This window comes from Hemicordylus capensis, chromosome 5 (assembly GCF_027244095.1).
Source record: "Hemicordylus capensis ecotype Gifberg chromosome 5, rHemCap1.1.pri, whole genome shotgun sequence".
Classification (NCBI taxonomy): Eukaryota; Metazoa; Chordata; class Lepidosauria; order Squamata; family Cordylidae; genus Hemicordylus; species Hemicordylus capensis.
The window spans coordinates 167,582,811-167,607,452 of NC_069661.1; the positions used below are offsets into that span (position 1 = coordinate 167,582,811).

Below are 24,642 nucleotides of genomic sequence, written 5' to 3' on the forward strand. Positions count from 1 at the left end.
TAACTGAAGGCCTGTATGCCTTTTAGCTCTTTCCCTTCCTGACTCCTAGGGAATCCCTTCCCCAAGAAGATCCATTGGGAGGGAATCCTGAGCAGCCAGGTGCACTCTGCCTTCAGAACTGGAGCTCATCCCTGGCCCTGTGTCATATCTCCTCCTGGGGAGGTCCAGAAGCGATGGAGGTGACACTAGGGCAAGTGGTAGAACTGCACCAGAGGGCCTGGGTCTTCAGTGCTCCAGGACTCCTCTGAGTTTATGGTTAGCTCTGGCTGCTCTGATTCTGATGGTTTTGGGGGGTTGGAACCAGAGATAGGAATGGCTGGGACAGACTCCCCCCTTACTCTGAACCGCACTTCCCAGGGTCAGTATCCAGATGAACTCCTAACAACTACCAACATCCGGAAGTGCTCTGGGCTGGTATTGGACGGGGGTCACATTCCCTCTGAAAAACAAAGTCCGGGGAGTGCTTTAAAAAGCTTGGGGATGCTTCTGGACCCAACTCTGTCCTTGGAGGCACAAGTGGCGATGGTGTGTAGAAATGCCTTTTACCAGCTACAGCTGGTGCGCCAGCTGCAATTCTACTTGGAGAAGTCAGACCTGACCTCAGTCATGCTCTGGTAACATACAGATTGTACTACTGCAATGCGCTTTGTGTGGGGCTGCCCTTGAAGATGGTTTGGAAGCTTCAGCTGGTTCAGAATGCTGCCACAAGGATGCTCATGGGGGCAAGTCACTTCACAACTATCACACCCATCCTGCGGCAGCTTCATTGGTTACTAATCCGCTTCCGGCCTGAAGAGCTTTTCCATGCTCCCTCCCTCAGTGTTTTTTGTTTTTTTTAAAAAACTACTAAAAATACATTTTTTAAAAGAGGCTTTTTAATGTTTCACCTGTTGCTTATATCTAGTAGGTTCTTTAGTCTTTAGTTTTTTATAATTCTTAGTTTTTAGCTTTTTAAAGGATTTAATTTGAAATTTTAAAATTCTGATTGTGGTGTTATCTTGGATTTTTAACTTGTTTAATATGGTTAATTTTATTAGTCTGATTTTATATTGTAACTATTTTATAAATTTTGTGAGCCTCCCCAAGCAGCAATGTACTGGAGGGGCAGGGTATAAATATTTTTAATACATAATACACAAATATATGGAAATTCCACCTGATTTAATGGAGTCACAGGATTTAAATAAATCTTAGTCAACTGATCATATGTATTTTAGATAATAAATCAATTTAATCTGCATAAAGTTGCATATCAAAGGTTGCAAAAGCTCTAAAAGAAAATCATATCGTCTTTGTTTTTAGATGGTACACACATGTTGTTTCAGTATCTTAGAAAAAGCATTCTTCCTCGTGCACAGAAGAGAAAGCCTAATTTAAAATAGCTCTTTCCAACTGCAATTTTATGAGTGCCTGCATTTTTAAAAATTAAGACATTAGAAGTCTTTTCTCCATGAAAAGGAGCTACAGCTATTTATTCTTCTCACCCCCATCCCGGCTTCCTTGCTCTCTCTTGTTTTGCCCCATTGCAGCATTAACCTAAGGTGTCTGGTATTTGCTGGGTTGGGGATTGCAATTACCAACCCAGCAAATACCACTCTGCACACCATGGCGAAGCAAGAGAAAGCAAGGCAGCCAGGGCAGGGGGCCGGATTAAGCTAGTGTGGGGCCTGCAGCATCTGTTATAAAGGGGCCCTAGATTTTAAAAAATGAATATAAATATTAAAACATAAATTATTTACTTGCATAGTAAAATAATGCAATTTTTTCATTTTCTATATTTTGGAGTATGGGAGACCAAGCCACAAACTCACACTTACTACTACAACAGTGAACGTTTATATATGTTTTTCAATCAAAATTCTCAAAGTGGTTTACATAGAAAAATAAAGAGTAGATAGATGATTCTCTGTCTCCAAAGGGTTCACACTCTAAAAAGAAAAATGTGGCAGGCACCAGCAACAGCCACTGGACAAATGCTGTGCTGGGCCTTCTCTTAAAAGGCATATTCAGCAGATATGGGATATTTTATCTAACATGGACCTAATAAAACAGGTAAAGTTTTAACTTTAATTCCCAGTTGGAAGCCGGGCGTTCAGGGCCCTCGAAATTGCGGGGCCTGTAGCAAATGCTACATTTGCTACTACGTTAATCCGCCATAGGTGATAACAGTGAAAATGAGCTTCAGCTGCAGCTTGTTCTCCACCACCCCTACCCCACTTGTACCAGCAGTTATTGGTTGTCCAGTTAATAAGATCAGTCTTTTGGGGTCAATCAAAATGCTTTAATCAATTATCTTAATCAATTTAAATATTGCAAGCCTAATATAAATATGTACATATTTTCTTGCTTGCATAAGCTATACAGGTTTACTAAATTCATCTTTTCTTAATGAAGACTTTTTATTTTTACCTTAAGCACAGAGTATACTCAGGGTTGCCATAGATCAAAAAGGTGTATTCTTCATTTATTGCTTTGTATTACATTCATATTGTAATACGATATTAGGTATTTAAGAGAATGCCTTCTTCTTCATCAATCCTGCTGCCTATTAAGATCATCTGAGGAGGTCTAGCTCGACTGGTGGCGACTCAAAACCGGGCCTTTTCTAGAATTGCCCCAGGACTAGAACACGCTTTCTAACGAAATTAGAGTTTCCCCTTCTCTGAATGTTTTTAAGAAAGACCTGAAAACATACCTATTTAGCCAGGCTTTTAGTTTATCATTTTAAAGCTTTGGGTTTTAGAGTTTTTATTTATATTTTAAATTGCTTTAATCATGTTAATGTTGTAATGGTTGTTTTTAGATTGTGAACAGCCCAGGGGCATTTGTATGGGGTGGTATAAAGATGTGCAGATATATATGTAAGGTAATTTGAATTGCAATTTTTCTGACATTTTGATTTTGAAGTTATGTGTTAATTATTATGCAGGCATTTGCTTGGTGGCCAGACTTGTTGGCTGAACATGGAGAGAAATTTTGGTCGCTTTTTACTGTTGACATGGATTCAGCACTGGAGGCACAGCCACAAGATTCCTGGGATAGTTTCCCTCTTTTCCAGTTGCTAAACAACTTCCTGAGAAATGACTGTAAGATGTTCAAGTTTTGGATTATAGTATCTATTATTATTCTTCCTTTCAAATGTTGATCATGCTTAGACTTCAGAATGGTTTGGATTAGAAATCTAAGTAAATGTATTTGTTTAATTTAATTTAATGTTGCTTCTCTCTAAATTAATGTGTGCTGTTACATGGGAATATGCCCTAGGAAGTCAGTAAGACTTACTTCAGAGTAAACAAGCATAAGTGGACTGCAAGACAGCTGACTACCAATTGTGATTATGCTGAAATAGTAAAAATAAACAAATGCCTATTAAGACACAGCCGTGACAGTAAATCATCAAAAGCCTTATAGACAACTGTACAGATTGGCTCAGTTGGGCCTCTCATAGAAGAGATCCCCTGATTCCTTGGCTTTCCCTTATAGGAAGACCTGCTTAGTTGTTGTTTTCTTCTTCTTCTTCTTCTTCTTCTTCTTCTTCTTCTTCTTCTTCTTCTTCTTCTTCTTCTTCTTCTTCGAATAAGGCTAAATCCATGCTCTTGAAACTCAGTACTAAATATTCCAGGAGAAAAGTTAACAGCAAACCTGCCTTGGCATAACAGTGTTTTGAGGCTTCTTTTGCTCTAATGCATATTTTCATGTAGCTATTCACAATGGTTCATTTTCAAACATATACTTTTCAGTGCCACACATATAGCTAGATATGTTTGCCAACTATGGAGAAGGCAAAGATCTGTTTATATGAGCCATTTCACAGCCAACCGTGAGAAAGCTCTAGCTGTGTTAGTGGTATTCAGCCACTGAATCACCTTAGAACACTGGTTGCAATGTACACAGTTCTGTATCAGATAAGGAGGAGGTAAAGGCAGAGTACTCCAGTCCTGTACCTCCCGTGTCAAATGCTTCAGATTCTACCAGCACTCAATTATGGTAGGGGGAAAGATAAGGGGCCCTTGATGAAATACAAAAACTCTGTCCTTTTGATTCCCTTCAGATTTAGCCAAATCATTCTAAAAATAGTAGCCCAGGGGGACAGGCCCTTTGTAATGTGAGCACTACTTTTGCCCCTTTACGCGACAGCTCCCCCAACTCACCTTGCTGGGTGATCCACCAGGACTGTAATTTGAGCATTGTCTAGAAAGGACACACATCTTCATTATTCTGTACTTGGTAGTATAATTTCATTAAATTATGGTGGCTACTCAGGGACGGGCCTTCTCCGTTGCTGCCCCGAGGCTTTGGAATGCGCTGTCTAGTGAAATAAGAGCCTCCCCATCTCTGACATCTTTTTAAAAGTCTCTAAAGATGCGTTTCTTCACCCAGACTTTTAACTGATATTGTTTTGATTGTTTTAATGTTTTTAGAATACTGTTTTAAAATTTTAAATTGTGTTTTAAATTTTTTGTTTTTGTTTTTAATTAATATTTTACTTTTAATCTTCTTTTACTTTTAATCTTACCCAGAGACGTAAGTTTTGGGTGGTGTAAAAATATAATTAATAAATAAATAAATAAATAAATAAGTAAGTAAGTAAGTAGAAATTTAAAAAATCATGGCACCAGTGATGCTCAGGTCCAGAAACTGTATAAGTCTACTTGTATCTGTGAAATATTTCTTAACACCATGACTGGGTTGCTGGCTTGTAAAACATGGACTGGATTTGGCTTAGATCCAGAATTTAGTCTGCCAATGCAAGCCTTTGCTCGCTAACAACAAGTAATACTGACCAGCAATCAGATACTCCAAAAGCACCTCCCTCCTTTAAAAAAAAAAAGTAAACCGAAGACTTGGATTTATATTCTTTCCTTTTTTCTCATTTAAATATGTAATTACTTTAATTATGAAGAAACTGTTTCAAGAGAGGAAGACATTTTGTTAAAATGAGATAAACTGTTTTCATAATGAAGCAATTATGAACAATATTGTAAAGTGCTACTGAGAGAATCTGAAGCAGTTACATTTGAAGGGCTTAAATACCCAATAAATGCAAATATGTATCAGAGCCCTGATGAGAGCCAGCGTGGTGTAGTGGTTAAAGTGCTGGACTAGGACCAGGGAGACCCGAGTTCAAATCCCCATTCAGCCATGATATTAGCTGGGTGACTCTGGGTCAGTCACTTCTCTCTCAGCCTAGCCTACTTCACAGGGTTGTTGTGAAAAGAGAAACTTAAGTATGTAGTACACTGCTCTGGGCTCCTTGGAGAAAGAGCGGGATATAAATGTAATAATAATAATAATAATGCTTTTAAAAAGAGAAAAGAAAAAGAAGGGACTTGGAGCAGAGAAGCAGTGGGGATGGAAAGGGTTAAGCAACCTGTTCCTTCCCCATTGCAGTGTTTTCACTCCAAATCTGTTTTGGTATTTTTTTTAAATGACATTGGGACTCTGTTACATGTGTTTGCAAGTAACAAGTATTTTGCCTTTAAGCAACTGTTAAAAGTCATGTGCTATTTTCTACCATGGTTCTAATAATAGTTATAGCAGTCCTTTCTGGCAAAGGAAATCATATGGGAATGCCACATATGCCACTCTAAATGATGGATGGTATGTAAATAAGATAAACAGGAGGAAGCCATTTGGAAAACAATTGCAGATCATTTTTTCATCACTACTAAAAAGCCAATCCTTAAGTTCCTAGTCACCCTTTTGCCTCTAGAGATGCATGCAGTGGCAAATAACCATTCTACAAGGAGCTGACTCCCAAATTAAACATGCTACAGTGCTTAGTCTTTAATTAACAACTCTTTCACAGAGTTAGCACATTAAGATCTTCAGAAATAATACCCCATACTTACATTATTGATGTCACAGAGTCCTATTGTAATGACGAATAAATGTTGTGGCTCAACTGTTGGGTACAAATCTATCACGGAAGACTTTCACCTTTTAAAAAAGAGGTTCACATACATCTAAAAAGGGGAGGGGGAACTGGATTGTGTTCTCATGACAATAAAAAGGCTAGTGTTAATAATTAACAAGGAGAATGACGCTAAGTCAAATTAGCCATAATAGAGCCCAGAGTGACTGGTAAAGTCACCTCTCATTATCCAAAAAAACTCATTAGGAGATGAAGAGGTGGAAATCCCACTGGGTTATTCTTACACTGAGGCCATATCAGAGATTATTTTTCAGATTTATTTGAAATGTAGAATGGTTGAGTCACCGTATTGTACACTAAGTTAATCTTGGCCTTTGAAATTTGGAGAGTTGACACCTGCATGTTGTTCTACCTCAAGGGCTTTCAGTGAACTTAGAATTTGTGATACTGCAGAGTTTCTAGATAAGTTCAATATTAATTAACTACCAACAGCCCTGGATATAATGTATCTATCATTTCAAATAGTGAATGAAATGGAAATTGAGAGGTGCTGTTGTTTTCACAACTACATTGCCACAATGCCATATTTGAAATACTGCAGCATAATGACTTGAAGTGGGTTCCAGCTCTCTTTGTCTTCTCTCCAGTTTCTTTTCCGCAATGCAAGAATAGTTTGTCAAAGCTTAATTGTTATAACTTGCCATGTTTGTAATCTTTATTATGTATATGCTTTTATGAAAATGCATCTATCTGTTTTCATAGAGCAGATAGCAATACTTTGTTTTATTTAATACTTTATGGATATTGGCCCACATGATGTACAAAGCGGTGCTGGCGTTCCTGATTAGTCATGCGGAAGCCACCCCAGCAGTGTTGCACAAAAGCACAGTTATTTAAAACAGCACAACTGTACTTAAGCAGCATTACATGGAAATGTAAGTTCCACTGGGCAAGTGCAGGCATGCTATTTTTGTCATTCTGCAACTACACTCTTGCACAACACTGCCCAGGCTGGCTTCCACATGCGCAGGAGTGTCGGCCAATCAGGAATGCCAGCATTGTCTTGTGCATCATGTGGTTCATTGTCCTTAAATTTTAACATCAAAGAAGGGCATCTATCCATCCCCACTCCAAAAGCCCAATTTTTCATTAGTGTTCCTGCTCATTCGTTAGGTATGCACTGTAAGAAAACACTACCTGAACTAGCTAAAGGTTTAAGCCTTTCTTATTTGAAGATTCAAAATTTGAAGGTTCAAATCTCCTAGTTGCATCAGTGCAAACTTATTTTGTCTAGTATAAAAGGCAGGGGCATAGCTAGGGGAGAGGGGGCCCATGTTCACCCCTCCCTCCCGGAGGCCGCTCGGAGTGAAGGAGATAATGAAGAAAATAGGGAGGGGTGGAACTAGGAGGGTTGGAACCCATCCACTCAGTTATAGCTATACCCCTGATAAAAGGTGAGTATAAATAGTATTAATTACTGTTATCTGTGGCACAGTCCTCCATCATTTCATCCACCCTTACAGGGTGATGTGGAAGAGAGAAATACATCACATAAAAAATTTTTTCATGAAGTAGCAATGTCTTGCAATGCAGAAATGCCTGCATTCTTATTTGACTGAAGCAAAACCAAGGATTTAGCCCTCTATCTCTCAGCATTTTTGTGACAGTTAGTGGAAATTTACATTCTGTTGCTTGGCACAGTCTGTTTTTACCTGAGCAGTACATACAGGCCTCAGGCACACTGGCCCCAGATAGTGCACAAAACCTGTTTGCCCAGTTCGGTTCGACTCCGACCTGGACTCAGACCAAGCTGGGCATGTTCAGTTTTGCCTCCCAAAACAGACGCACCTGGCTCGGCTCAAATTCAAGACAGGGGGTTCTAACGTCAAAATAATAATAATAATAATAATAATGATAATGATAATGATAATGATAATGATACTCACTGCCTCTAGGGGGAACTGCCATGACCGTGCAGGGGGGGAATCATCTAGCACCTCCCCCTGGTCTCAAAATGGCCCAGTTTGGACCGTTTCCAGCCATTTCTGGGCCTCTCTGTGCTGGCGGTGGCCATTTTGGAGGTCACTGCGCATGCACACTGGCCATCTGCATTATCCCGGTCACACAGATGGCCAGTGTGCATGCACAGCGGCCTCCAGAATGGCCACCGCCAGTGCAGACTGGCCCAGAACAATCCAAAAATGGCCTGAACTGGACCATTTTGAGATCAGGGGGGGAGGGGGAACCACCAGAGTGAGTGTTTAAAAAAGATTTTTTTTAACATAGAACCCCTGACCTGTCCAGCTGGCGGGGGTCAGCTCAACCTCAAGCCGAACTTGGCCGGGACCAGCTTGAGGATGAGCCCTTGAGCTGGACCAGTTCAATGGCAAACTGGCTCGAAGTCAAGTAGGTTCACTCATTCCTAGCCCCAGAGTGTCAATAAAGGCATGCATTCCTATCCATCTTGAGAGTGATACAGTATCTGCTATATAATTGCAGACTACATGCATCCATAATCTGTTCACATTTGTAGATCATCTTACCTATACACATATCCAGCCTGCAGGTTTGGAAGGCAGAGCTTTGGATCTGACCTTTTCTTTCCTTGGATAGCAGCATCCAGTACAGGTCTGCGCATGCTGAACAATTGCTCTGTAAGTTCAAGCTTCTTCCTGAGCCAAATCACTGATGTTTCAGATTGGAACAAAATGTGGGTGTGTGTCTTCCCAGTGCTAGAAAGTAGAAGAATTTCCTCTAGAAAATTGAAGCTGAACATGTAAATTTCACAATTTAAAGATAGGACTGATTTACATGGTAATCTTCTTTTACATAAAGATTTTTTGAGCCTCCCCAGAATTTCAAGATTTTGAAGCAAAATGAAGTTTTGCTAAAATATATGGTCTGTGCAGTGAAAATAGTCCCCTAGAAATCATTATGTTTCCTTGAGTTCCACATTGGAAGAAAGGCAGGATATGAGCGAAAAAATAAATTATATATTCATCATTGAAATAAATGAGCTGTACAATAGGGAGTTGTTTCAGTGGAGCTTGTGTGAAAGACATGTCCTAATGAATTGTACCCAGTTTCTGCTATTCCTATCTATCTATCTATCTATCTATCTATATGCCAAATTTTTAACAAAAGTAAAATCTCAAAGCAGTTTATGTAGTCACATTGGGTAACAGTTAAAATGTCTCAATTCTAAAGTCTTTGCTTAACAATATTCCTGAGTCATTGGGCAGATGGCATCTATGGCTCCTAGTTCTCTGGACCTTCAGTGGAGGACTCTGTTGGATCACTGGGAGAACGGTGGTCTCAAAAAGTCTTATCCCCAGCTAAATGATGCTGTGTTACCTTGACAGACCTGCAGTAACTACAGAAGAATACCCTCTTCCCCCACCCACTACTGACCTGGAAGTAGGTTACGAAGCATATCAGGCCCAGGAAACACAAAATGTTAGTGTTCAAAATGTGCGTGGACTTTCCATGAAAGCAGATTATTTCAGAGGCTCTTGGCTATTGTAACTTTCAGTGGAGGAGGCTGTTGGAAGCACTATAGGATCACTGAAGTAAAAAATACCTTTCCCTTAGCCCTTGTGATGCTGGTATTTCCTTGCTAGGACCACAAGAGTCACACAGATCCCACCCTTGTATTATGTACTGTCTGAAGTATATCGACCTCTTTTTCACATAGTGCCTAAAGAAAATTTTGAACTGGATTCAGCCTCCAGAGCATGCATTTTTGTCTTCCATTTGTTGACATTGCTGCTAGTACTTGAATAGTGTTGTTTCTAAAATACCTGTAGACATCTATATTCACCTTTCCACAAGTCAGACATCTGTATTCACCTTTCCACAAGTGCAGTTTACTGCAGAAAGTCATTGAACAATTATGGAATCCATGTACATTTACTTAATGGGAAAGGAGCCGATGTGGCAATGAGATTGTTACCTGGATAGTAATTTCCTTTTTCCTGACTGAAGCTAAACATTGAAAGTGGATTAAATAAGTTGAAAGGTATGGAAGATGAATGCTATATTGGATGTCCTTTGAACATCCAAATGTTCTTCTTCTGCTGTAGTAAAATAGCATAAACCTTACAAAAGTGAATAGCTCTGCAGCAGTCAACTTACTAAAGGCCAAACATTAAAATGGGTATCATTGTAAATGTTACTGTAATAAGTATTTTATGGATAAAGATGCAATATGGATAAATAATTGTCTTGTAATGATAAAACTTTCTTTTGGACCATATGATGATAAACCTCACACACTGATGCACATCTGACTATTTTGTGTTTCATCCATGTGGGCATATCATAGCATCATCATCTATAAGAAATCTGCATGTATTTAGCTGAAAATTGTTTTTAATGTTATATTGCCATTCCTATGCCATTCCTATTATATGGATATGCAAATCCATATAATTGAGCCCATTAATCCATTAATCCATAGTTCAATGAACTATACTTCTGCCAAACATGTTTATGATGGACAGATGCTTATGCTGGAGTTTAAAAATGGTACCCATTTGCTACTCATGACACTTGTAAGTGATGCTAAGGAGCCATTTTAGTTGGTATCGTGTAGTAGCTAAGAGTGTAGCTTGGACAACCTCAGAACAACTCTCTCCTTAGCAGTGAACTCAATTGGTTGGTTTTAGGCAATTCTTCTCCGTAGCCTAACTTTCAGAGTCATTGTAAGGATCACTGAGGTAATGTTTGTGAAACTCTTTGAAACTAAAGTTAAAGATGATAATGATTTAGCTGCAATGGAACAAGTGGAAATGAAGGACTTAAATGGTAATTAAAAGTAAACCAAAAACTTAAAGGAAAGGCAGATGTATAGTCCCCTTAGCTGGAACAAATGAGGCTTCTAAACCACATGAATGGCTGTGCTTTCTGCAAGAAAGCCGATTCCAGATACAATAAGTGGAGACTAAAGGATGTCCGGTTTGCACCAGCCTCCATAAAGGCTAATATGAGTTTTAAACACAGCAGTATACAGCAGAAAGCATGATGTGCCACTCAAGTTTCCAGATCATAAGAGCTGGTAGTAAAGAATTCCTCTGCATCTTGCTACATTACTAATGAAAAGTGAAGAGGCCAGCATTTTTATTTTATGATAAAGTATCTTCCAGTTCTCTCACTGCATCTTAGTAGATGAGATGCCTCTCAGATGGATCAGTTTATATTCTTTTGTTATACTGAAACCTTTAATAACTGACCACACACAGTCTATTATATATTTACTTCAGAAAGTGTACCATGTGATACAAGACAATAATTTCAGTCACACTAGCAGAAAACAGTTTCATAAAAGGCGCAAAAAGTACAATATCTCAGATCATTGCCCCCATGGTACGAACATCATGCGCCATTGAATCTCCTCGCTTTCTGGAGTTCTGTTGGAGCTGCCACACCCATAATAATCCAGTAAACCAAACGGTTTTTGCTTTAATTGCATTTCCTTCCTTTTTAAAACAGAGGGTGCCATGGTGGCATAAAAAGGTCAGAGGGAGCCTGTGTTCAAATACATGAACATTGCCCCCTCCCAGTTCTTTTTAAGTTCCATTGAGGAAAGAGGCCATTCTGCTTCTTACAGGCATGCAAACTACCTCACTCCTGTTCAAGCTGTCAAGCCGCTGAAGTAAAGGCCAAATATCAGCAGGTGCTGCCGCTTACACCCTCCTGTGGTAACCAGAGTTGCACCTGTTACGTTTCTGCCGGTCATGCCGCTGTTAAATGTCCTGGGCCCTCTGACCCTTATAAGGTACTCAGCAGCCCTCCCCACTTATGAGGAACAAGGTTGGTAGGTTCTTAAAGCCATACAGGAACACAGAGGCCTGCCAGTTCTGAGGTAAAATGAACCAGACAGCGAGGCCTGTTTTCCTATTTGCCTCAGAGACATAAGGTATACCTTTCAACCGTAAGGGTTACCCTTTCAAGACATTTCTCTTTCTTTGGAGAAGAAGCAGAAGCAAAGGTCCCTTTCAAGCTGTTTCCTGGGCAACCAGGGCAGAAGCTGTGTACTTGCCCCTCCCTTCCCCATCTCCTTTTCTCCACACAAGCATTCCGACTGATTTGAGAGTGCTCCAACTGGACATTATGGGCCCCTCATTGCTTTTAATTTGTAGAAATTCCTAACCATTTTATTTTGACTAACCTATGAAAGCACATCATACAGGCCACCTGAAGACACCTTTCCCAAAGCAAATGAGTCAGTCTGTGCTTCCCTGGTCAAGGCTAAAGATTCCCATGATAAAGATAGGAAAGGGAAAGACCCAACAGTGGTCATGAGGTTTCATGTCTGTTATTCAACTTTTACTCATAACTTTGTCATTTTTCTACACATTCGATGAAAAACCGACACAGTTGTTGAGCAGGCAGTTCTGAATGTAACAATGCCCCTTCTGGCATGAATTGATTGATTAAGTGCTGTCAAGTCGGTGTCAACTCTTAGCGACCACATAGTGGAAGCAAAAAGCTTAACCCTAACCCTGAGTAGCCACCAAACAAGCCAGTGGTAATTGTAACCAGACCTCCCCAAATTATCTTAATAGTTGGGATGGTTCATGACAAAGGAGGTGCTCTCTTAAATACCCTAGACCCAAAATGTTCAGGGCTTTATAGGTAATAACCAGCACTTCATATTTCACTCGCAAACCTGTCGGCAGCCAGTGCAGTTCTTTTAAGATCAGTGTTAAATGTTATCTTTGGGTTATTCCGGAGACTAGTCTGGCTGATGGATTCAGCACATAGTTTGTAATATGCACATAGTTTGTACACAGAAGAACTTGATCCTTTTTCTTCATACAGAAGATTCTGTTCAGGAAATTCATGAGACTGTCCCAGAGTTTTCTACTCAGCTCAGCTTTCTTGAAAAGAAATAACCCTTCACAAGAACAAACTATTTTGAGGAAGGGTATGTGATTTTTAAAAGAAGAAGAAGAAATAAAATCCTCACTGTAACTCCTCAGTGAAAACAGAATAGGAATGCAATCTCATTGACAATTTATTCAACAGAAATTATTTCCTCAGACACATGCCTGACTGTTCCCTCTCTTTTTTTTTTTTAGCCTACTTTCCAATAGGTTTATGAGATCACCCAGCATTCTGTGTGTGTGTCCGTGTGTGTCCCCCTATCAACTTCACAACGCCTGGACCAATACGAACCAAATCGAGTACAGCTGTAGAGACACATAGGGATGCCCAAATGGCATGGTGTGATGATGTCATCCACTCCAATTCAAGATGGCAGGCACATACACCTCTGAGGCGCAAGTGGGCTAACTTGTGAAACAAAGTTAGATTCGAACCAAATTTGCTGCAGCTGTAGGGACACATAGGGAAGCACAACTGGCATAGTTTGTGATGACATCAACTATCCCAATCCAAGATGGTGGACGCATGGATGTTTGAGGCACTATTTATTTATTTATTTATTTTATTAAAACATTTTAATACCGCCCAAAACTTACATCTCTAGGAGGTTTACAAAAAACAAAATAAAACATTCATTAAGACAAAAAGGGGGGGGGGATTACAACATTTTAAATTTTTTAAAATACTTTATAACTGCATTAAACCATTAAAACAACATTAATTAAAAGCCTGGGTGAAGAAATGTTTTTTTAAAGACTTTTAAAAAGCTGTCAGAGATGGGGAGGCTCTTATTTCACTAGAGAGCACATTCCAAAGCCTCAGGGCAGCAGCGGAGAAGGCCTGTCCCTGAGTGGCCACCAGATGAGCCAGTGGCAGCTGCAGACAGACCTCTCCAGCAGATCTCAGTGGGTGGTGGGGTTCATGATGAAGAAGGCGTTCTCTTAAATACCCAGGGCCCAAACTGTTTAGGGCTTTATAGGTTATAACCAGCACCTTTGTATTTTGCACTAGTGGGCTAACTTGTGGACTGATTTGAACCAAATTTGCTGCAGCTGTAGGGACACATAGTGCATGTTCCATTCCATTCCTTTCCCTGCCCACATCTTAAGAATATGAGAATCAGCCCTGAAATCTTCAGGTAAATATATTAAATCTGCTGAATCTTCAGCTATAGAAAAATGGAAAGCTGGTTAGTGGGCTGTCAAGACTGAAGGAGCTCCTCCATCCTCATACCTCTGTTTTACAGAAAGGATTTGTGTGGAGGAAGAAAAGGACTCAGAAAGTATACCAACATTACTTTGTTTTTTGTAATGTAACAATCATGCTTGTGTGAGTGGGTGTTTGTGTCACATTTGCCTGTTTTCTGTCCCCCTTTTTATTCTCCTCCTGCAGGTTCTTAGTAGCAGCACCTGCCATCTTGCCCATGAGGCTTGATTAAAGCAAATTCCTCTGAGCAGGGGGTTACAACAGGTCATTGCAGCAAACTGTTTAGAGAGCTCAGGCATCCTTTAGATGCTTACAGTGGTGTTTTTACTTTGTCTGTTGTCTGCCTATAACAGTGGTTAGTAACTGGGTTATCTAGAGGGGCTGTCACCACTAAGTAGAACGTAGTGGTGACAGGCTAAAATACATTCCCCCTGTTCATGGTGTTGCTTCCAGTGTATTCATAGCTTTTTAATGTTGAAAGACCTGCCCCAATGCACTGCCTACCCAGAGCAAACACTGCAGAAAACTTCAGCAGAGGCGTAACTAGGGAAAACGGCACCCGGGGCAAGCACTGAAATTGCGCCCCCCCGCCGCCCCCCCAACATACATCTGACTGACACACATGTTTCAGAAAACTTTTATTTTAAAAATTTCAAAAATTACCAAAAATTGCAAAATGCACTACATACTTAGGTTTTTCCTCACAACAACCCTGTGAAGTTGGCTTGTATCTCAAACATCAGAATTATGATGCAATGATGATACATACTACATTATACTTAGGTTTTTCCTCACAACAACCCTGTGAAGTTGGCTTGTATCTCAAACATCAGAATTATGATGCAATGATGATGATTATGATTATGATGCCCCTCCCTCATGCCCTGGTTCTGTTCCTGACTTTCCCTTGTGAGTGACTGTATTTTAACAAAACGAAAACCAAGGACTCCAAAGTAATTCGAGGGACTAGGGTGATAGTGCTAAAGACTCCTTATTCTCCCGCTGTTAAAGAAAGACTCCCCTTTTCCAAAACCGCGCACTATTTTCACCAGAAAAGGTTTCAAATGGAGGGAGACGCATTTATGCATTTATGCATTGTTTTATGTTACGATTTCAAAGTTAGAAAAACTATAAAAGGGCCATTTTAGAGAAAATATGCACTGCCTTAGTTGCAAATCCTGCTTTTTTGAGATTCCCTGCAATTGAATAAAGCGATAATATACACCTTTGCTATTTAAATTGGTTGGAGAGTATTTATGACAATAAAAAATGAAATGGCATTTCAGATGCAACATTGGTTGCCTAAGACCACTCAGATTTAACTAATCTTCATCACATTGACAAAAAGAGCAATTAAAATTAAAATCCATGACTAAAAACAAACCACTTTGGGGTTGTTTTTAATGAAAGGTGGTATATAAATTTAACAATAAATGTTTAGAAGTATATACTTTCACCCCCTGCCCAACGTACAATTAATTCCAGCTTATTTTCAAAGGGCTTCTAGTTTTATTTACAAATTGCTTGGCAGCACCAATGTTTAAGTAATCGCTAATTGCTCCTAATGATAGTTTTACTTATTGTTAAATTTATATACCACCTTTCATTAAAACATTCTCTGTTCATCTGATTTTCAGTCTGGTTAATTAAATCGGTGGAGGTTTAGACTTTCCTGATGGGCTGAAACAGCTAATCCATTTTGATGATGACATATATATAATTAAATTAGCTTGCATTACATAGTGAAAAGGTCCAGGAAGAGAGAGATGGGGGGATGTGGAACCCAAGGTTCCACGTCCCCCCATCTCCTGATCCCTGAACCTTTTCAGTTAAAACGTGGTTAGATTATAGGGGAGGAAGGACTTGAATGAGCAAAAAGGGGAACTAGTTCGGGCATTCAGGAAGTTGTTCAGAAGAGGGAGTTGTTCAGGAAGTTTGCTCTGTTGCATGTCCTCCTCTCGACGCATGCGCGACTGGTGGCGGGGCAGCGGGGTGCGCCGGGGAGTGAGAGTCAGAGACTTGGACTACGAAGACGCCGCAGCGCCCAGTGCTGGATGAGCAATGCCAATGGAGGGGGGGGCGCCAGGACCGGGGGAGTGGGACTGCTCTGCAAAAAAAAAAAATCGGGGGAAAATAAAAAATAAAATTTTCCGGCAAATCGGCGGGGGCACTTTTTGGCGCCCCCTGCCAAGTGGCGCCCGGGGCATGTGCCCCCCTGCCCCCCTATAGTTACGCCTATGACTTGTGGATGGTACAATCCCTACTATCCTGGAAATCTCTACTTAAAACCAGTTGGGAGGAGACTGGCAAGGATTAGGAGTTTCCACTTAGAGGGCCTATGGGCTGCCAAATGCCTACCACTCGCATAAAAAAATGGAATGTTGACTGAAAACTGTAACTTCTTGTGTAAAAAGCATTTGAAATGATATTAGGAGTTATATTGCACCAAGTAGGATCATTGGTCTATTTTGCTCACTTCTGTTTTTCCTGTCTTGCATTTTTTCTTCAGGGTTTTAGCAGAGCACTATTTTAGCTCTGTATTCCTATTCTTTTAACTGAGGATTCTTCGTTGTGCAGACATAATCCCACAAGTGTGACTGCACAGATTACCACTCAGACATCTGTTACATAAGCAATCTGGAAACATGAGGATAAAATACTGTTAACATATTAGCAATAAGAATGTCAAGTGGTCATACAGAAAGGCTGCTGTGTGTTTTTAAGCAAACTAATTGTTAATTTTTGGAAGGCATTGTGTTCTCCAGATTAATATATTTATTAGCATGCAAAAACAAGTCTTCATGTTAATACAGGCCAGCTACCGTGTTTATAAGAGTTGTATCTTAAAGGAACTATGATATAGCTCAGCTAGTCACAGTTTAAAAAACAAAACAAGAATAGGTAGTGGAGTTGCCTGTGTGTGTGCTACGTACATTGCCTGAGCATAGGCTGTTCAGGTCTTGGATCAAAGTCCAGAGGAACTGCGAAACCAATAGTATGCTAATGAAGTGGCTGGGTTCAGAGGGAGGTTGGGAATTAGAAGACACAGAGGTAAAGGTATGGAGTGCTGTGTTGTAGCAGGAAGAGCCATGGATAGTTACTTGTACTTAGGACATATATAAGAACAGTCAATGGTGCCTGGAGAGCAGGTGCATTGGGTATGATGAAGGTGCTTTGGGATACTTTTTTCTTTTCTTTCTTCTTCTTATGCTATTAATAAGCCCAAGGGCAACACCAATATTAAGTTGATGATGGCTGAGTCTTTACGGAGCTGTTTCCCTACATGGAGGGGCATAGGGACAATGGACAAGGGGGAATTTGCATCCCTGGGCTGGAAGGCCTGTGGGGGTGCCAAGGCACTCCCTTACCCCCCCCCCATGACCCTTACCACCCCACACTATTACCTTCATTTCTCTCATGTCCTCCTGCTGTGGCTGTGGTGACATTTCCCCTGCGCTGCTGCCTTGTTTTTCCTCCACTGTGCTCTTTCCCCCGCCCCATTGCAGAGAGTGGGCATGCAGGGAAGAAAAACACGGTGGCCCACTCACACACACACCCCACAGCAAGCATTTTAAGGACTGAAGAGGGTGAGGGAGCTGCCTAGATTTCCTTCCCAGCACTAGTCACAAGGACATAGAGGCACAGAGCGTGGCCAGCTGAAGGCACGAACAAGGCATCAGCAAGCAGGAGGAATGCAGAGGAATCAGCAAGTAGAGAAATGGGATGGCAGGGAAGAGAATGGGATGGTGGGGGGACTGTCCCTGGGCTGCTGCCCAGCTTGCTACACTCCTGCCTACATAGAACCTGTAACTGCAACATGTTGCTTTGGGGCATGTTATTCAATACTTATTATTTAGTAACAAACATGTCTACATTAATGTTAAGGAAGCATAGGTGCATATTAGAAGTCACTTGTAGGAGTGAATTGTATGTAGCTAGCTATGTTGGTCCATTAGGAGAAATTCCAAAAGCCACAATATCATGCTGTTAAGTACTGAGTGTTTATATACTTTCATCTTCTTTTTTTGTTTCCTTTCCCTCCTACTTCTCCTCACCCTTTTCTTGGGGATGGGGGAAAAAGCAACCCAAGCAGTCTCTTGAGAGGGCAATGCTTTGGAGGAGTCCCAATGAGAGATAGCATATGGTCATAGAGGTGCATTCCAGGATCCCTTGCAACATAGATTCAGCATTGTCAACTCTATAATCTTATAACAGATCTTGAGATACACCCCTTAGAATGTGCATTGCTGCATATTGGGAGGGACAGCAGGATGTCTTGGGCTAGCCCTATTATCCTAGGGGGAAAGTATCCATGGTCATGGATCAATAACTTTTTTTCAGTATGTATTTGTTAGTTACTAACATGCTATTTTGTTGTGATAATAAAAAAGGGTTCTTAAGCTGTTAAAGTGTGAGATACATACAGAGCAGACATTTGCACAGACAGTGGCATAGGGAGGGCATAGGTGGCCTGTGTTCGGGTCACTCGCCCCCCGCCACAGCCCTTCCCTGCTGTGCGTGGTGGCAGCAGTGGCCTCCCTGACAAAGGGGCCTGGGGTAGGCTGCCCTACCCACAATGGTCAGCTGGCCGTTTCACTGACCAGGAAGGACAGGGCAGCCTACCACAGGCTCCTTCATCAAGGAGGCCATCATTGCACATGGCAGGAGGGAAAGGGTGCCATACTGTGGTGGCAGTAGCCCCCCTGATGAAGCAGCCCAAGGTAGGATGCCCTGTCCCCACCACTCAGCATTGTGAGGGGGTGCCACCAGGTGCCAGTTGCAGCAAGCGCAGCAGGCCCAGAAAGAACTGGCTGAGGCTCCAGCAACAGCAGCCCAAACACAATTACACAGCTCTGCCCCTGTGCACAGTCAAACTCATAAGATGTTGACTGCCGAAATTATTTAAAGTCTGCAAACAATTAAATGAGATAAAATAATAATAATATTTTTCCTGTACTCTCAACCCTCAAGCTAATTTTAAAGATCTTAGCTGAATTAAGTAACTAGAAAATGGTTGACGTCCAAGCTAATGATTTGTGCATCTGAATAACGTCTTGTGCACACAACAGGGGAAAGGCAAGTTTTGTAGATTCCCCCTTTCCTTCTGCACCCCTCTGTGCCTCCTGAGAATATGTCCCAGAGAGTCTGTAACCTTCAGGGATGCATTTTTGAGAAGCACAAAAGACTCTAGAAAGAACTTGGGTTTGGCAAAATCTCCCCTCCTTGTACATGCAAAAAGTTGTTTGGCATGGGCATACATGTGGATGTCAGCCATTATTTCAATATGTCCATGTTTCTCATAGTGTTTGGATAAGTCCTAACAATTGCTCATTCTTTTATAATCTGCTTTTTTGAAGGTACTGAAATTAAAAAGTAAGATGAGAGCCCAATAGCGCAAGTGGATTCCAGAGTAGAACCTCTGCGTAAATTCAACTAAATGCATAGTCTTCTATGTATTCAGATTAGTTAAATAATTTAATTTGTGTGCAGTGATTCAAAGTTTTTCAAATCCCTTCCCATTTCAAAGCAGCTGTGCATGTAAAGATAACAATGCATTTGACTTTGGGGATCTGACAAGCTTATTTGGGAAATATTTTGGAATATGCTCCCTGTTGGAATATAAGAGCATCTTCTTCTCCGTTTGTTTTGAGGAAGACCTTCAAGATGTACCCATTTTCTGTCTTTTAACTGATATTAATTTTAAACTGTTTAATTTGTTTTTATCTTATGAGATTGTTTTTGTTTTGTGAAATTTTAACTGTTAACTCTGTTTTATATTTGTAGTGTTTTAATTCTGTACACCACCTTAAGATGCACACATGAGGCAGTATAAACATATGACAGATAGATAGATAGATAGATAGATAGATAGATAGATAGATAGATAGATAGATAGATAGATAGAAAAGTAAACGTTCTTAGATTCATTAGATGCTGTTAACTAGTTTTTTCATTAAGTCAATACTCACAATGGCCGACATGTTGAGCAGCAGTAAAAGAGTTGAAGGACTGCATGGTTACAGAGAGCATGGAGCCTAGCTGCAGCAAAGGCTTGTTCCACAGTCCTTTACATAGGGAGGGGGGAAGCTATTTTTGCTTCTCTTCCCTCCAAAAGCCCTTTTTGGTGCTAGATTCCAGCCTCTCTGTGAGTATGCAGCCGTCAAAATAAAAACAATCTGAATTCTGCATTTGCAATCCTATGGCCTTTTGTGCTTGCTTAGTCATTTTGAAGTCAATGAATTTATGCAAAAATAATTAGACAGGATTGCAGCCTACAGCTCCAGATCAGGAAATGTAGTTAAAATCCTTAAGCATGTTCATCAGTAAGGCAAGTTCAGACAAAACACTGTTCTTATCCGTTCAGTCATGTCCGACTCTCGGTCACTCTATGGATCAATGCACTCCATGCCATCCTATCTCGTACAGCTTCCTTTAATTCCACCATGGTCATTCCGGTGTCACCATGATTAAAACATAATTTATTATTACTCGTGTGAGCCTTGGGCTTGGTCACTCCTCAGCTGCTTTGTGCATGAAGGGAGGAAAGTAGCAACTTCCTTTTATGATTTAGAACAATTCAGGATTTGTCATTGCATCAAAACTCAGCAAACCCTGTTTTATTTTAACCGCAGGTGTAGCAAAACAAGGTATCATACCAGGATCTGATTCTAACAGATCACTCTTCAGACTTACCGCATCAAATATATGATTGCTCTGGTTGGGGTATATTTTGATTGAAAGTTATCAGCAAGTCTGGCAGGCCATCATCACAAAATGTAGCATTAGGCTGCTGTAATAGTGATCTCACAGCAGGACCACATGCAGATATATCAGCATAAGTGTTTACGATTAATGTGTGTATAACTATTCAAGAGGATCTTGATTGCAAAGTTGAATCACTGCTCTTCAGATTCTGCATGTAGCGGAACACTGGCTGACATATAGATCAGGTCACTAAATAGTACTACTTTGGAGCTGCTCTGAAGACTTAGTTAATTTCAATAGGGCTTTGACTGAGCAATTTAGCCAGGATGTCAGCCACTGTCAGGACAGGATTTCAGCTTCTTTCATCTTAGAATAGAAAAAATCGATATTTCTTCTAGAAATAGAAGAAATTGAATAGAAATAGGTATAGAAATTGAATTAATAATAATTATAATCATAATAATAATCTTAAACCTGTAGTAATAAAAGCTAGGGAAGTAATGGAGAATTATTTTTGTTTTCTGTTTTTCAAGCACTTTTGTGCAATGGAAAGTTTCACAAGCACTTGCAAGAGATTTTTGTTCCCTTGGTCATCCGCTACATTGATCTCATGGAATCATCCATTGCCCAGTCCCTTCACAGAGGTCTTGAACAAGAGTCATGGCAGCCTGTCAAGTAAGTGTTTCTGGAAGGCCTAAGTCAAATGCACCTATAATATCTTTAGTCCCAATTTGATTTGCAGTATTCCTCAACTGTCCTCTTAAAATCTATTTTATTGTACTCCTGCGTTATTTATTTCTTCACAGGACCATCACCAACAGTCTTCCCAATGTAGCTCTTCCAAAAGTTCCAAGTTTGCCTCTTAATCTTCCACAGATACCTAGTTTTTCTACACCAACCTGGATGGCTTCCTTATATGACTCCACGTGTGTATTCTTGACTGATCTTTAAACGTTGAGTGTGTGTGTGTCTCAGCTCTGCACGTCCTCGCTAGTGTCATGTACAGCTGTATTTGGACTGCATGGTGTTTGTGATCATTTGGTTGGAAATTACAGCTTTTTGGTTGAAAGCCAAGCATGGAATGCTGTTGGGTTGTGCTTTTTGGTGTGTATAATCTCAGTAGGATGTTGCTTAAAATTAACTAGGCAAAGGTTTGTTGTGGTACACTTAGCAGTCATCACCCTTAATTACATAATTGCTCTTATTTAGTTAATAAGCAGTGTTGAAACACTTTAAATTATTGTACTTGAGTGTGGGGTTTTTTATGTCAATAGCTCTCCGTGTTTTGGCATGTTATTATTAATCCCCTGCATGCGCCAAAGAATTTTGAAAATAGCATCAGCAATTGGTTGCATTATTTTTATGAGATTTTTATAGTCTCTGTCTTTTAATAGGACACTTCCAGTGTTAATCAAGTTCAACTCCCACTTAATTAGGTTCTGGCTGTCTGAAGTTGCTTCTGTCTTTTTAAAAAGCAGACCTGGAGCAGCTTTTCATACTTTAAATGAACAATTCTACAATTATATGTCATATGTTAACAGCAGACGAAAATTATAGGGATCATTTTAAAAAAAGAATTTCCCTTATAAACAGCAAACAGATGATTATTTGGAGAAACATTGACATTTTTGAAATGTAGAACTAAATAAAAGTTTGCAGTAGATGTACAAGCAGTGTTAATGTCTAGTTCCAGTACTTCTGTGCTTAATGTTCTATGCGTCTAAGAATTTGGCAAGATAATATTAAATTTTCCTCCAACCTTTTTTGTTATTTTTGCAGTGATCTGTTATAGAAACTGCCCTGACTGGATTCATTTTGGAATAATATCTCCCTATGCATCTATAAATCCGGTGCATGTATATATGTTTAAGGTGCCCACAAGTATTGGGTGGGAAGTATAACAGACATGTGTGCTTTGGGAGAAGACATACAAGATCCTGACTGGTTGTTTTTTAAGCAAACATTATCATTAGAACATAGATTTACATAGTACCTTTCCAACTTGACTTGATGCAAACCTGTTGCAAACCATTGAAAGGGAACATTGAAAAGGACACTCAGAACCTAAACATTATGAGAGATGTAAGGCTGCTGCCAACCAAGTACAACTCCCTGGTAATGTCTAATGAAAGAAAGGCATGATTATTGATTGATTGATTGATTGATTGATTGATTGTTAGATTTATATACCACCTTTCATTACAAGGCGGTTTACAAAAGTTAAAACACATATATTAAAAATGAGTTAAAAGTATTTAGCTAAAAATATTTTAAAAATCTGATAGTAAAATATATAATATACAAACACAGAAAACTCTACATGGATAAAAACACACAGAAGCAGCAATAAAACAATCATGCAAAGGCCTAGATAAAAAGCCAAGATTTAACCAGCTTTCTAAAAACTGTGACGGAGTCTGAGGAGCAAATGGCCACTGGGAGAGCATTCCAAAGCCTGGGGTCAGCAACAGAGAAGGCCCTGTCCTGAGTGCACGACAACCTAGCCTCCCTCATTGTTGGCACCCAGAGCAGAGCCCCCTCAGATGAAGATCACGTCAAGCGGGCAGAAACCCTTGGGAGCATGCGGTCCCTCAGGTATCCCGGGCCCAAACCATTAAGGGCTTTAAAGGTCAAAACCAGCACCTTGAATTGGACCTGGAAACACACTGGTAACCAGTGCAGCTCTTTCAAAATAGGTGTGATGTGATCACACCGGGCAGCTCCAGATAGAACCCTAGCTGCCGCATTTTGTACAAGCTGCAGTTTCTGGATATTCTTCAAGGGCAGCCCCACATAGAGCGCATTGCAGTAATCCAGCTGTGACATGACTAAGGCATGGGTAACTGAGGCCAGATCTGCCTTCTCGAGAAAGGGACGCAGCTGGTGCACTAGCCAAAGCCGTGCAAAGGCACCCCTAGCCACCACCTCCATCTGAGCTTCCAAAAGCAGAGCCGGGTCTAGTAGTACCCCCAAGCTGCATACTTGCTCCTTCAAGAGGAGTGCAGCCCCATCCAGAACCGGTAAAATCTCATCCCGATTGGCTCTCCTACTGACCAACATTACTTCCATGTTGTCTGGATTCAGTCTCAGTTTATTAGCCCACATCCAGCCCATCATGGCCTCCAATCCCCGATTCAGGACATCCACCACCTCCCTAGGATCTGGTGACAAGGAGAGATAGAGCTGAGTATCATCTGCATATTGCTGACAACTCAGTCCAAGTCTCCAGATGACTTCTCCCAGTGGCTTCATGTAGATGTTAAACAGCATGGGGGACAAAATCGAACCCTGCGGGACCCCACAGCCCAGTGGCCACGGGGCTGAGCAGTAGTCCCCCAGCACCACCTTCTGGACCCTCCCGCCCAAGAAAGGAACAAAGCCACTCCAACACAGAACCTCCAATTCCCATACTCAAGAGGCGGTCCAGAAGGATACCATGGTCAATGGTATTGAATGCCGCTGAGAGGTCCAGCAGAACCAACAGGGACACACTCCCCCTGTCTAGCTCCCAGCAAAGGTCATCCACTAGAGCGACCAAAGCAGTTTCAGTCCCATATCCGGCGCAGAAGCCAGATTGAAAAGGGTCCAGATAATCTGTATCATCCAAGACCCTCTGCAGCTGGGACACCACCACACGCTCTATCACCTTGCCTAAAAAGAGAAGGTTAGATACAGGTCTATAGTTGTCCAGGTTGGAGGGATCAAGGGAGGGCTTTTTTAATAGTGGTCTTACCACCGCCTCCTTGAGGCACAATGGCATCCTGCCCTCCCTTAATGAAGCATTAATGATCACCTCTAACCATCTGCCTGTACCCTCCCTCGCAGCTTTTATTAGTCATGAAGGACAAGGGTCAAGAGCGCACGGTGTCGCTCACACACTGCACAGGATCTTGTCCACATCCTCAGGCTGCACCAACTGAAAAGAATCCAACACAACTGGACCAGATGGTACCAAAGACACATCTGCC

At 40.9% G+C, this 24,642-nt stretch overlaps 1 protein-coding gene and 1 long non-coding RNA gene across 30 annotated transcripts in view; one reads left to right on the plus strand and one right to left on the minus strand.

The window, feature by feature from the left end:
• LOC128325911 (uncharacterized) overlaps positions 1-12,007 on the minus strand; it is a 28,164-nt gene extending 16,157 nt beyond the window's left edge. Inside the window, exons 1-3 of the long non-coding RNA XR_008307735.1 lie at positions 11,799-12,007; positions 8,419-8,607; positions 5,853-5,940 (exon numbers count right to left, since the gene is read on the minus strand). This is a non-coding gene — a long non-coding RNA (uncharacterized LOC128325911). The remainder of the gene's footprint in view (positions 1-5,852; positions 5,941-8,418; positions 8,608-11,798) is intronic.
• The window catches only part of CADPS2 (calcium dependent secretion activator 2), a 522,314-nt gene that overhangs the window by 387,355 nt on the left and 110,317 nt on the right, over positions 1-24,642 (plus strand). For 24 of the 29 annotated variants that reach the window (XR_008307725.1, XR_008307727.1, XR_008307726.1 and 21 more), the window contains 3 exons: positions 2,930-3,086; positions 21,208-21,349; positions 21,481-21,600. Coding sequence is in view for 26 of the 29 variants with exons in the window: in XM_053251802.1 (XP_053107777.1) it covers positions 2,930-3,086; positions 21,208-21,349; positions 21,481-21,600 (419 nt within the window). In the remaining 3 variants the exon portion in view is untranslated. The remainder of the gene's footprint in view (positions 1-2,929; positions 3,087-21,207; positions 21,350-21,480; positions 21,601-24,642) is intronic. The other 5 variants (XM_053251800.1, XM_053251805.1, XM_053251806.1 and 2 more) reach the window with 1 other exon arrangement.